Source organism: Erinaceus europaeus, chromosome 7 (genome assembly GCF_950295315.1).
Source record: "Erinaceus europaeus chromosome 7, mEriEur2.1, whole genome shotgun sequence".
Taxonomy (NCBI): domain Eukaryota; kingdom Metazoa; phylum Chordata; class Mammalia; order Eulipotyphla; family Erinaceidae; genus Erinaceus; species Erinaceus europaeus.
Genome location: NC_080168.1, coordinates 39,850,083 through 39,864,377, shown reverse-complemented (window position 1 = coordinate 39,864,377; position 14,295 = coordinate 39,850,083). Strand labels below are relative to the sequence as shown.

Below are 14,295 nucleotides of genomic sequence, written 5' to 3'. Positions count from 1 at the left end.
CTCAGCAAATGACAAAGACCTGGGCAGGAAGAGCATACATATGTACAATGGCAATAGGGGCTGCAAACCAAAGTGCCTGGCACATCCGGTGTATACCAGGAGCACTATCAAGGTGTGGTAGACATGAGATATGAGCCAGGGTTTGCGACTGAGGGAGAGCAGTTCTGCTCCTTTAGAGTCAGCTTATGTTTAAGCCATCCTGACCTGGTCATTGGATTGCTGAGGAACAAGTGTGTAATTTCCAACATGTCGCCTATTTCTAGGCCATGCTAGGACACAATGTTAGCACTATTCTTTGGTCATTTGTATGTTTAGTTAAGCTGGGTGTGCCAGAAGAGAAAGAGAAGAAAACAAATGGGGATTATAACTTACCTTTTCCAAAGCTCCTTCTGTCAACAGTCTGGAAGTGGAATTCTATGAAGTTGGTGAGGAGTGGAATCACCTTCTCTTTTTCCAGAGGTCTGTCCAGGATATGGAAGGGGAGTAGGGTTCGGGGGGAGGGGGAGAGAAGTTCAAATTGTTGCTCAGTGTTGTTTTTGGTGGAGCAGCAAGAAATGGCTAATAAATGTTCAAATCAGCAAGCCATGCATCTCTTTCACTTTTTAAAATAAAATTTAAGGGGGACTAGGTGGTGGCGCACCTGGTTAAGTGCACACATTACAGTGCGCAAGGTCCCAGGTTCAAGCCCCCCCCCCAGGGGGAAAGCTTCACAAGTGGTGAAGCAAGGCTGCAGGTGTGTGTCTCTCCCCCTCTCAATTTATCTGCATCAAATAAATAAAAATAATAAGTAAAATAAAATTTAAAAGATTTGTTAATTATTGAGAGAACTAAAGCACCACATAATTTGGGGGATTGAATGCAAGGCCTCATGCCTGTCAGTGTAACACTCTACCCACTAGGTCACCTTTCCAGCTACTCTTTCAATTTTCAAAGATTTACTTAATTTCACAAGGAGACTAAAGCACTCACTGATACAGTGGTGCCAGAAAGTAAAGCCAAGACCTTTGGAGTCTCAGGCATTTAGGTCAAGCACGGTACCAAACAAAATTACTTTTTTTTTTTTTTTTATTGCCACCACAGTTGCTGCTAGTGCTCAGTGCCTACACAATGAATCTACCACTCCTGGAAGCAGGGTTTGTTCTTTTTTTTCCTTATCCTCTTCCCTTCCTTTCCCCTTCCCTCTTTTTCTTTGCTTTTAATAAGACAGAAATAAATTAAGAAAGGATAGGGAGACAGAGACACATGAAACTCTACTTCACCACTCATGAAGTTTCCCTTTGAAGGTGGTGAGGTCATCAGGGTTTGAGCCCAGATCCTTCTGTGTTGTAACGTGTGTCTAACTAGGTGCGCCACCACTTTGACATCCCACATTATGTTTTCTTACCTAATATGTGGTAACACAACAAGAGCTGCCCAAGAACGTGAAAGGCAAGCATCTTTATTTGGAGGTAACTGAATCAAAGATAAAAGATAGTCCAATATTGTCATCTGTTCCTTTCTTCCTTGGGATCTAGTCTTCCTTTGCCTTAGATAAGATCTGAAGAAAAACGGTTAGTCATATATATATATTAGAGGAAAATATAACTGCTGTTGCCCCCTGAAGTTTAAAATAGTTCTTTTCCATGTACAGAAATTTGGGAGGGAGGAGGAAACTGATTGTGATTGATTATAATTAAACAAATCTGAGTCATTTACAGATTTTCAGCAAGAGGCATTTCCAGCCTCATTGGTACTAGTTTCATTCATTTTCTATTTTAATATGCTTCACAATTGAAACCCAGTCTCTTCTAGTTTTAAGTATGACCCCTGAATTTTGTGCAGACTTTTTAAATCTGGCACATGTTTATCCAATGATATTTTTGGACATGACACTTGATTTTAGGTATGTTACTTTGGCATTACTCTTATCTGCCTCTGATTTTTTGCCAATGAGCAACACCCGTCATATCTGAAACACTGTAGAAACAAACAAACATAAAAATTGTCTTAAAATTTGCTTCCCATATCCAGAATGATTAATTTGTTGTACAACAGAAGTTGCTTATCAGATCTTTAGTCCCATGCCCCCTTCATCATTAAAATTAATCAAAAAGTCACTTTCTTTCTGTCTCATATTTACCATACTACGTTTGGGAGTTATGGTAGCTAACTTACATCACTGGCAATTTTTGAAAGTCACTAAATATTTCTTTATTTATTTATCTATCCTTTTTGTTGCCCTTTTTATTGTTGTAGTTATTATTGTTGTCGTTGTTATTGGATAGGACAGAGAGAAATGGAGAAAGGAGGGGAAGACAGAGGGGGAAAGAAAGATAGATGCCTGCTGACCTGCTTCACCGCCTGTGAAGTGACTCCTCTGCAGGTGGGCAGCCAGGGGCTCGAACAGGGATCCTTATGCCAGTCCTTGCACTTGATGCCACATGCGCTTAACCCGCTGTGCTACACCTGACTCCCGTCACTACATATTTCTACAAGTAACCATGATTTAAGAACCAGGGAAATTTTGTTTTATTTATAATTTTTAAAATATAGAAAGGCTTAAAAAAAAAACAATAAACCATGTTACTCCCCTACCTCTGTCACAATGCTAATCAATGAACTCTTGCAGTAAGACCCACTCCTTATCCTGTAGGGTCCTCAGTGATCTGATCCTCATTTACTTCTCAATTCCTCACTTTGCCCTCTTCCTGATTCTTTATCACAGAGGCTTCCTTTCCCCTCCCCCCTATAATATTTTATTTATTTATTCATGAAGAAGATAGAAAGAGAGAGAGAGAGAACCAGACATCACTCTGGTACATGTGCTGTCAGGGACTGAACTAGGGACCTCATGCCTGAGAGTCCAATGCTTTAACCACTGCACCACCTCCGGACCAAGAGGCTTCCTTTTTGTTCTACAAACATAGTGGGCTTATTCCTGTCTATAAACCTTTGCAATGACGGCCCCTCCATCTGGAAAAGTCATTCTAGGTCTTTCTCTTAAAGATTGGAGTCTTGACTTGACAATAAAATTGTTCAAAGCTCCCCTCCCCAGAGAAGAATAGTGCTACTTCTCCAGGCACTCTCCCCTAGCAGTGTCCTATTTTTAATCCTACTAAAATTATCCTATTTATCCATTTTATATTCCTCTCCCCATCACCTAACCCAAAGAATAGACCTTTCCCCTTTTTTAATTTTGTATTTTTTTAAACTTATTTTCATTTTATTAGTGACTTAATATTGATTTACAAAATTGTAAGATAACAGGTATAATTCTGCAGACCTTTCCTATTATACTCCAGTACCTAGAACTGTGCCTGATACAGTAATAAATGTCAATGACAGAATAAATTTAGCTTCTAAAGCTCATTCACCTCTAGTAACTATTATTCTCTCAATGAACCTGTGAGACAAGTGGACTGAGTATCACTGAAAATATTAGGACAAAGGTGACCATTCACATATGTCCCATCTCTATGGCAGAGGGGTGTTTTCTCAGAGAAAGAAACCACAGAAACCCTGGCACTTATCTAAGTCAATATACCCACAAGACACATTCCAAGAGCTAGTTGAGACAGCTTAGGTGACTGCCTGAGGCCTGGCATACAGGCTCAGGTGAACCATTGCCCTTATGTCACAGAAGCCAACATAGCAATTAGCCTCTCATGGCCCAGGACCCAGAGCTTTGGCCACCTTCAAGAAATGTGCCACTCAAAATTACAAAATCAAGAGAAGAGTTGCAATGGAATAATTTTCTAAGAGTTACTCATTATCCATTTCTCAGGAACCAGAATTCAGTAAAATAAAAACCCAACAAGTGCCTGCTGACAAGTTTTAATAGAGAAGTTGTTTCTAAATTTGGTAGAGGAGCAACATGTGAGGAAGAGCAGTTCCTTCAGGATCTCAGACTGAACTCTGCCATATGACCATGGGGACAATGAAGCCCACCTCAAGCGAGGTTATGATGCTTCAAAGCTGAGTTAGTACTCAGCACTGATTTCAAGAAACAGTTAACAGGTCTAGCCCAGTTTAAAAAAAAAAAAATCTTAAGTAGAAACATAGGAATGATAAGGGAACTGGTTTGATATTCTGTAATTTCTAGAAGTATACTCACTCAATGATTTTAAAAATAAGAATTCCCTCATATATGTAAGTAAACTTTGTTTCAACTTTTTTTTTTTTTTTTTTAAACCAGAGCACTGATCAACTCTGGTTTATGGTGGTCCAGGGGATTGAACCTGGGACTTTGGAGCCTCAGGCTTGACAGTCTGTTTGCATAACCATTATGCTATCTACCCCTGCCCAACTTTGTTTCAACTCTTAAATGAATAAATTATTTCAATGAAATAAAGCAATTCATTGTGCTTTAAATAATTCAAATAATGCAAAGGTATAATTTATTAGTTAAGTCACTCCCATACTACTTTCCCATATACAAGACTAGGTTTGTGCATCCTTAAGGAAGTGAAAATTCTCCCAAAAATGGTCTATATGTTTACTTCCAATTCCAAACAAAATCCCAGCTGGTTTTTTTTTGTTGTTGTTGTTGTCTGTTTGTTTGTTTTGTTTTTTAACCAAAGCACTGTTTAGCTCTGGTTTATGGTGGTGGAGGGGACTGAACCTGAGACCTGGAATCCTCGGGCTTGAATGTCCGCATGATCATTATGCTATCTAATACTTACCCTGCTTTTTTAAATGCATTTTTTCTTTTAAATTGCCACCTGGGCTATCACTGGGACTCAGTGGCAGCACTACAAATCCACTGCTCCTGGTAGCCATTTCCCCTTTTTATTTTTATTATTATTACTATTCACAGAGACAAAAATTAAGGGGAGGGGGGAGACGGGAAGGCGAGAGAGGCCTGCCTGTAGCACTGCTTTAAGACTCATGAAGCCATCTTCTTGCAAGTGGAGGCTTAAACCTGGGCCTTGGGCATGGTATAGTGTGCACTGACAATCTTCTGAAATGTATGTAGAAAACAGCAAAAGTCTATGGCCATACCACCCTGAACATATCCGATCTCAGAAGCTAAGCAGAGTCGAGTTTGGTTAGTACCTGGATGGGAGAAATCAGTAAAGAACCAGGAAAAGTGGGAACAATTTTTTAAAAGAACCAAATTGGGAAGACGTAGTTCCTCTCTCAACATTTTTAGACATAGCTATGGCAATGTAATATTAGAGGAGACATACTAGGATCAATGGAACAACAACAAAAAGCCCACTGTTCTCAGAGAATCTTAGGTACTTAGAATCCCCTCTCCCTGGACCTCCTTTTTATATGAAAAAGTTAGCTCAGAGCAGTGAAGCCACAGTGATGACAATGAGTCATGGGTCTAAATGTGAAACCATAAATTTTTTGAAAAATAAGATAGAAGACTTGAGATGTACACACTATATAATTATTTTCATATATTCCTGAAAGCACAACATTATGTAGTTTTATAGTCACCAAAGTTTAGGAAAGGAGAGGGGTTGGCAGGGTTGTTTCATTTTTCTACAATGGATAACACTATATTCCAACCTGCTTTTCTAACATAATAATAAATCAAGGACATCTATTCAGCTAATACATAATGCAGGTCTTCAGTATTTACAGTATTCTTGATGGCTTATTTTAAAATATATTACCTTACCCACTGGGAAGAATGACTCAGTACTTACCCCACTGTCTGCTGTGAGAAAGCAAGAGGGTACTTTTCAACTGCCATAGAGCCAGCAGTGGGAGGTGCTGCTTTGTTCAAAATGAGCTTAGCCAAAATAGCCAGAGCTTCATCTTGGACCAGTATATCATCCACAGAGAGGCAATTCTCAATATATGGGAGAAAACTGGGTAGAAAGAGCTTAAAAATAAGAAAGGGAATCACATTTATTGACAGATATCAATTTCAAAACACTTAATGAAGAGAACATCTTAACACTTTCAGAAAGGGGAAAAATAGGTAATAATACCATGGCACTAGACTTTTCCATAGGAATAACAAAAAACATTAAGATAAAAAAGTAATACTTAAAAAAAACTAAAGGAGAGGCTAGGTTGTACCCAGTTGAACACAAACATTACCAAGTGCAAGGATCAAGTACTGAGCCTCTACTCCCCACCCGCTGGTGGGAAACTTCATAAGCAGTGAAGCAGGGCTATAGGTATCTTTCCCTATGCCTCTCTTCTGAATTTCTCTCTGTCCTATAAGAGAGAGAGAAAAAAAAAAAAAGAGGCTGCTGGGAGTGGTGGATTCATAATAATGCCATCACCAAGCCCCAAGGATAACTCTGGTGACAATAAATAAATAAATTTGAGAGAAAATGAAGCTAGTTACTAGTAATATAGTATAAAGAAAGAATAGATTGGCCTAGGGGTCAAGCGGTAGTGCAGCAGGTTAAGCACACATGGCACAAAGAGCAAGGGTCCCAGTTCGAGCCCCGGCTCCCCACGTGCAGGGAGGTAGGTGAAGCAGGTCTGCAGGTGTCTTGTCTTCCTCTCCCCCTCTGTCTTGCCCTCCTCTCTCGATTTCTCCCTGTCCTATACAACAACAGTAATGACAACAATAATAATGACAACAAGAATAACAAACAGGAAACAAAAATAGCCTCCAAGAGCAGAAGATTCATAGTGCAGGAACTAAGCCCCAGCAATAACCCTGGAGGCAAAAAAAAAAAAAAAAAAGATTGGCCCTACATCTTAAAATTTCAATTCCACTCAACTCTTTCCAGGAACCTATAGAGAATGTGTTTCATCTCAAATAAGAAAATGAATTTGGGAGTCAGGTGGTAGGTAGCTCAGAGGGTTAAGCTCAGGTGGCACGAAGCTCAAGGACCAGTGTAAGGATTCCCGTTCGAGCCCCCGGCTCCCCACATGCAGGGCGGTTGCCTCAAAAGCGTGAAGCAGGTCTACAGTTGTCCATCTTTCTCTCCCCTTCTCTGTCTTCCTAACCTCTCTCTATTTCTCTCTGTCCTATCTAACAACAATGACATCAATAACAACAACAGAAAAAGGCAACGAAAGGGAAAATAAATTTAAAAAATAAATAAATAAATAAATTCAAGTGGTCTGGGAGGTGGTGCAGTATATAATAAGGACTTAGACTCTCAAGCATGAGGTCCTGAGTTCAACTCTTGGTAGCACATGTATGGCAACATTTGTACCAGAATGATGTCTGCTTCCTTCTCTCTCTCCTCCCATCTTTCTCATTAATAAATAAATAAAATACTTTTTTAAAAAAGTGAACTCAAATACAAGGAAACAGAAGTCATAAACTCATGAACTCAAATCCAGGAAACAGAAGTCATAAAAGTTCTAATATGGCATGACACATGAACAGTGGGATGGTAAGGCTATCATTCAAACTTGAATTGCTCTAGGAGGAATGTCTTTAAAAAAAAAAAAAGCTGCTAAATTATATGAAAAACATTTTACAATGTTGTTGGAAGACAAACTCATGAGCCAACTATTCAAAGAAAACAATTTCTGATTTTTAAAGAATGAAACAATAAGTAATATCAGAAAAAAGAAAAAGTAAGCAAAATAGGAAACATATGATGATACCCCTTACTTGTAAAAAGTATACAGTAAATAGATAGTCAAACAAAATCTGTGATATAACCAAACCCATTTGCCACTGTGGCAAGGAGGTCTACAGATAAGAAAGAAAATTAAGAATTATGGAGGAGTATGTAAAAAAAAAAAAAAATCATTAGATGTGCCTGGTAAGACAGGAGTGAGGAGAGAGCATAATGGTTATGCAAATAAGACTCTCAAGCTAGAGACTAGCTCTAGCAAAAAAAAAAAAAAAAAAAAAAAAGGAGGGCAGTTGGGCTGTAGCACAGCGGGTTAAGCGCAGGTGGCGCAAAGCACAAGGACCGGCATAAGGATCCCGGTTCGAACCCCGGCTCCCCACCTGCAGGGGAGTGGCTTCACAGGCGGTGAAGCAGGTCTGCAGTTGTCTATCTTTCTCTCCCCCTCTCTGTCTTCCCCTCCTCCGTTTCTCTCTGTCCTATCCAACAATAATAACTACAACAATAAAACAACAAGGGCAACAAAAGGGAATAATAAAATAAAATATAAAAAAAAGGAGGGATGATAATGGAAACAGAAAAGATGCAGCTCCAAAGAAAATCAAATGAGATAAAGACCCAGCTTCCACATGTACAAAACTTATTTTTGTCCCTGTCAAGAGGCAAATGAGAATATACATTATTGAAGATGGGGGGGAGGGAGCGCAAAAATACAGATACAGTATGTTTCCAAAAGGAATGTTATAGGATTCCAAGCAGTTAGTAGTGGCAAATGTTTGATAGGGACATGAAAAGAAAATAAATTAAACCCAGGATTTGTTGTGAAAAACTGCTACCTGACTATAAGCCAGAGAGAAGCAGTGCTCTTTGTCTATCATTTATCTCTCATTTAAATAAAGTAAATTTGACAAAGTAGCAGCAGCTGCATCTCTCTCCTCTTCCTGGTCAACAATGAATAACAAATATCACCTGAAAACACAAGACAAGATTACTTTGGGAACCCACCAAGTCACAGGTTAGGAGTGAGTAATTAAGCTAAAAAATCTACTGGTAAGTTAAAAAGCCCATAGGCTCTCATAGCCTACAGAAAAGATAAGAACAAAAGAGGGTTTAACAGCCACCTCAAGGATTGAGACAACATTGAAACACCTGTTAATTTTCACAACTGTGAACTCTAAGTACCTTACTTACACATAAGTCAATCTAGGCAAGTGTGGTTAGTGGATCGAATACTACTGAGAGAGGGACCTCATAACATACCATATGCAAAGGCTAAACCAAGGCGAAACATTGGAGAAATGAACCAGAATTAAAAAACAAACAAAAACAACCCTAAAGGTAGAAGCACATAAGAATGAGGACAACATCTGGGGGCAGGTTAAGCATACATAGCAGAAAGCACATGGACCAGCATCAAGATCCCAGTTCTAAGCCCCAGGCTCCTACCTGCAAGGGGTTCGCTTCACAGGCAGTGAAAGCAGGTCTGCAGGTGTTTATCTTTCTCTCCCTCTCTCTAGTCTTTCCCGCCTCTCTCAATTTCTCTCTGTCCTACCCAACAAGAACAACAGCAAGCAATAACAATAATAACAATAACAATGAAAAACAAGGGCAACAAAAGGGAAAAGTAAAGAAACAAAGAATGAGGATAACATCAAAATATTAACTAAGGCAGGAGTGAGGAGAGTTTGAAAGTAATATCAGAAATGGGGAAACAACAAATGAGAATCTGAAGGAAAATAACAATTATCTCAAGGTAATTAGAGAGCTGAAAGCTGAAATAGCTGAGCTAGGAGCACAATTAGGTGAACAAGCTAATACAGTATCAGAACAGGGTAAGAAAATAGCTAAACCAAAGGAAACAACAGAGGGGAGAGAGAACAGAATAAGTAAGGCAGAAAACAGAATGAGCAAGATTGAGGATGAATTAGAAAAAACTAAAGAAAGAAGAGATCTCAAAGAGATTAAGAGATACTGAAAACAGAGTCATATTACTTCAAAAGAAATAATATACACATTATAGGCTTACCAGAGCAAGAAAGAGAGGGAGGAGAAGAAAGCATTCTTAAGGACATAATAGATGAGAACTTCCCTATTCTAGACAACATAAAAGACATCAGGGTTCAAGAAGCCCAGAGGGTCCCAAACAGAATTAACCCAGACTTAAAGACACCAAGACACATCATTTTTAGAATGGAAAGGAATAAGGATAAAGAAAGGATCCTCAAGGCTGCAAGAGAAAAAACAAAGTCACCTACAGAGGAAAACCCACAAGATTAGCAGCAGACTTCACACAAACACTACAGGCCAGAAGAGAATCGCAACACATCTATCGAGTGCTCAATGAGAAAGGCTTTCAACCAAGACTACTGTATCCTGCTAGACTGTCATTCAGACTAGATGGAGGCATCAAAACCTTCTCAGACAAGCAACAGTTGAAAGAATCACCAGGCCTGCCCTGCAAGAAGTTCTGAAAAGTCTCTCATAAACAATCACATCATCATAAATATACCATATATCAGAACACAAAAATTTTAGAATGGCATTAAAATATCTTCATTCTACAAAATCAACAAATGTCAATGGTCTGAATTGTTCAGAAAACACAACACAACCATATGTTATCTGCAGAAATCCCACCTAACTCAACAAGACAAACAGGCTCAAAGTGAAAGGATGGAAAACAAGCCAACAGACCACAAAGAAAAAGCTGATGATAGACCTTATAATAAATAAAATTTTAAAAGACAGGGATAGACAGTACTTAATGCACAGAGGATCAGTCAATCAATAGATCTTAACAATTATTAACATCTATGCACCCAAGGAGAGGCCATCTAAATACATCAAACATCTATGGAAAGGGCTACAAGCAATATGTTAACAGCAACAAACATAGTAAATAGTAGGGAATTTCAACACCCCTTGGATGAAAGACCAGAAACTATCAAATACTTAGATGAAAATATTGGCAGAACTCTTTTCCAGCTAAATTTGAAAGGCATCTTCAATGAAACAAATCCAATTGCCAAAAAAAAAAAGCACAAAGCTGAACTTGGACTGGGTCTGGTGTATTGCACCAAAGTAAAGAATTTTGGGTTAGGGGGGAGGGTTCAGGTCCTGGAACATGATGGCAGAGGAGGACCTAGAGAGGGGTTGAATTGTTATCTGGAAAACTGAGAAATGTGGTGGTCCGGGAGGTGGCACAGTGGATGGGACACTAGCCTTTCAAGCATGAGGTCCTGAGTTCAATCCCCGGCAGCACATGTACCAGAGTGATCTAGTTCTTTCTCTCCTATTGTATTTACTGTTTACTGTAAACCATTAATCTCCCAATCTATTGTCTCTAATCTATTGAATAGAGACAGAAATATTGAAAGGGGAGCGAGGGATAGAGGGAAAGAGACAGAAAGACACCTGTAGCCCTGCTTCACCACTCGTGAAACCTTCCTCCTACAGGTGTGGACCAGAAGCTTTGAACTCAGGTCCTTAAGAACTATAATGTGTATGCTTATCCAGGTGGGCCCTGTAAAAGTTCTTTAAACTTTTTTTTTTCTTCAATTTTATGGCAAGGTTTTATAACTTCCTAGAAACCAAAATGGCTACCTTTTAAATGTCTTAGTGCATTCAAAAAAGTTTCACTCATGATCTAGAATTGGAACAAAGTTGCTTAAAAAGAAATTGGGCTAAAATAGTAAATGTTTATTTAGTTACCCTCAAAAATCAGAATAATAATCAAAATACTGGATAAAATAATCAAAAGGTGATTATTTTATCATGACATATGAACAAGATAAAATATCCAAATGTAGTTTTTCTTGCTCACCTGCTCAAACTGTTCCATAGTGAACATGACTTCAGAAAAATCCAAAATTAAACGTCTTTCAAGTCCACTTTCAAAAGTCTGTGGAGGACAAGCCAAAAAAGATTATCGTAAATATTCAGAGAGTACTTTACCTGTATCTGGAATAATAATAAAAAAAAAAATCCCCAAACCCTAATTAGCAGTGGCAAGTTAATGTCCTCATGGGAGACAAAAAGAACTTGATAGTTGAATTTGCAACCATGTAGAACACAGGTATTAAAAACAACTCAGGGAGGAAAGTAACACAAGGGAATGGTAGGGTTGACTTCTAAATGCCTGAATTTTTTCAGAGGAACTTGTGCAGCTGTGAAGAGCTGTCTTAGGGCTGCTCAGAAATCCAAAGAAGGGAAAACAAAAGTAGAACCTGAAATGGAATTGGCACATCGCACCAAAGTAAGACTCTGGGGTGGGTGGGTGGGTAGGGAGAATACAGGTCCATGAAGGATGATAAATGACATAGTGGGGGTTGTATTGTTAAATGGGAAACTGGGGAATGTTATCCATGTACAAACTATTGTATTTACTGTTGAATGTAAAACATTAATTCCCCAATAAAGAAATAAATTTTTTAAAAAAATGAGTGGGGGTAGATAGCATAATGACTATGCAAACAGACTCATGCCCGAGGCTCAGTCAAGTCCCAGGTTCAATCCCCATTCCACAATAAGCCAGAGTTGAACAGTGCTCTGGTAAAAAAAAAAAAAAAAAAAAAAAGTGAAGGGGGCTGGATGGTAGTATACTAGATTGAGCGCACACAGTGCAGAGCACAAGGACCAGTGAAAGGATCCTGGTTCCAGCCTCTGGGATCCCACCTGCAGGGGGGTCAATTCTCAGGCAGTGAAGCAGGTCTACAGGTGTCGTCTTTCTCTCCCCCTCTGTTTTCTCCTCCTCTCTCAATTTCTCTGTCTTATCTAACAACAGCAACAAAAATGGAAAAGATTAAGCAGCAGGCCTGAGCCCTATTGATAAACCTAGAGGCAAAAAAAAAAAGAGGGTGGTTATGCAAACAGATTCTCATGCCTGAGGCTCCAAAGTCCCAGGTTCAATCCCTCACCCCACCATAAGCCAGAGCTGAACACTGCTCTGGTTAAAAAAAAAAAAAAAAAAAGAAGCTGCCTCTAAATTTTTTTAAGTTCCCTCTTAACTATCAGTATATTTTGTCTTCTCAAAACCATTCTAAAGATTCAGTTCTTGTGGACCAGGTGATGGTACAGTGGACAAAGCACTGGACTCTCAAGCATGAGGTCCTGAGTTCAATCCCCAGCAGCACATGTACCAGAGTGATGTCTGGCTCTTTCTCTCTTCTCCTATTTTTCTCATTAATAATAAATAAAATCTTAAAAAAAAAAAAAAATCCAAAGAAGGGTGAGCAACAGGATTTTTTTTATCTTACATTTTATTATATAATAAAAAATTATTGTATGACCTCTGGGTTAGTTTATTTGTAGTAAGAACTTTGAGAAGCTGAAATTAAATATTAATAGTAATTCCTTAAATAAAATATATTTTCTCTACACTTCAGACTGCTATACTACATGGAAATGGGAACATCCTAGCCATGTTTCCCTTTGATTCACTTTCTAAACTTGCTAGAAAGTAAACCATTATCAAATTATTTCTCTGCTTAAAATTTTTCATTTTGGGGAGTCAAGCCTAGCACAGGGTTAAGCACAGATGGCGTGAAGCACAAGAACCAGCTTAAGGATCCTGGTTCAAGCACCTGGCTCCCCACCTGCAGGGGAGTCAGCTTCACAAGCGGTGAAGCAGGTCTGCAGGTGAACTATCTTTCTCTCCTCCTGTCTTCCCTCTCCATTTCTCTGTCCTATCCAACAACAATGACATCAATAACAACAATAATAACTACAACAATAAAAAACAACAAGGGCAACAAAAGGGAAAATAAATAAATAAGATCTTTCTTTTTTTTTTTTTTTGCAGGATAAACTTCAAACTAACTTTTCAAGCTAAGCTGAGCCTTTCTGATCATCAAATCACCCATAATGTGTCCAAGTGCCCAGACAGCACACACTGTCTTGTGGAGTTTCCCCTTCTAGTGTTCCAATCTGCTACTTAACCTTAAAGGACTACCTCAAATCAAAGTCTTCTCAAAAGACTGTCCCTCCATCCAGATAGCATTAATTGTTACGTCTGATTGTGGTATTGATAAATTATAACTACTTTCTCCTAGGATTCCACTTCCCTAACAACTAAAAACCACAAGCACCATCTGTTGTACCCTGAAAGACCTAACTGAGGCTCAGCATGTGGGAAGTTATACATGCTTGTCCAATCTTTCCTAAGTAGATTTACTTTATCACACTTAGCCTATTTCCTTTACAACATGCAATTCACATCACCTAAGAATATGAAGTCCCTGAAGGTAAAGTGTTTGCCCACTTCATTTGCACTCCCCAGGAAGCTTACTCAATGTTAAATATCTTATTAAACGCTCGGGATTTATTGAAGCACATTACTTTTTCTATGGTTTCCTTGATAAGAGTCTCTGGCAAGAAAAGATTTTCACCAAGAATCAAAGCAGAAATTATATCCAAGAGGGTCTTTCGGCAAGATGTGGAGAGATTGGCTATTTGCAATGTTTGAGACAATGCCTGTAAAAATAAACAAAGTACACTTAACAATAAGCTTCTAATAAACAGCCTCTGAAGCAAATTAAGCTGGTCACCTACCTTACAGACACTGACAGGACTGGTTACCCTGGATCCATTTCCATGTTTCACAAGTATTAGGTAAGTTTCTAACAACCTTTTTATTTGTTCAGAAATTTCACCACAATTAGTTTGGGTTACTTTTGTATGTAGATCCAGAAGTGATTCCTGAAAATGAGAGATTTATCAGAAACAATTCAAATTCTCACATCTCTTAGCATTGAAAGGATTTACTTACTTTCATGAGATAGAAGACAGATAGGCAGATAGACAGACAGAC

At 38.7% G+C, this 14,295-nt stretch overlaps 1 protein-coding gene across 2 annotated transcripts in view; it reads right to left on the bottom strand.

Annotated features, from left to right (window-relative positions):
• The window catches only part of UTP20 (UTP20 small subunit processome component), a 124,038-nt gene that overhangs the window by 100,145 nt on the left and 9,598 nt on the right, over positions 1 to 14,295 (bottom strand). For both annotated transcript variants that reach the window (XM_060194234.1, XM_060194235.1), the window contains exons 9-14: positions 14,037 to 14,183; positions 13,824 to 13,958; positions 11,311 to 11,388; positions 5,640 to 5,818; positions 1,385 to 1,525; positions 373 to 461 (exon numbers count right to left, since the gene is read on the bottom strand). In XM_060194234.1, coding sequence (XP_060050217.1) covers positions 373 to 461; positions 1,385 to 1,525; positions 5,640 to 5,818; positions 11,311 to 11,388; positions 13,824 to 13,958; positions 14,037 to 14,183 — 769 coding nt within the window. The remainder of the gene's footprint in view (positions 1 to 372; positions 462 to 1,384; positions 1,526 to 5,639; positions 5,819 to 11,310; positions 11,389 to 13,823; positions 13,959 to 14,036; positions 14,184 to 14,295) is intronic.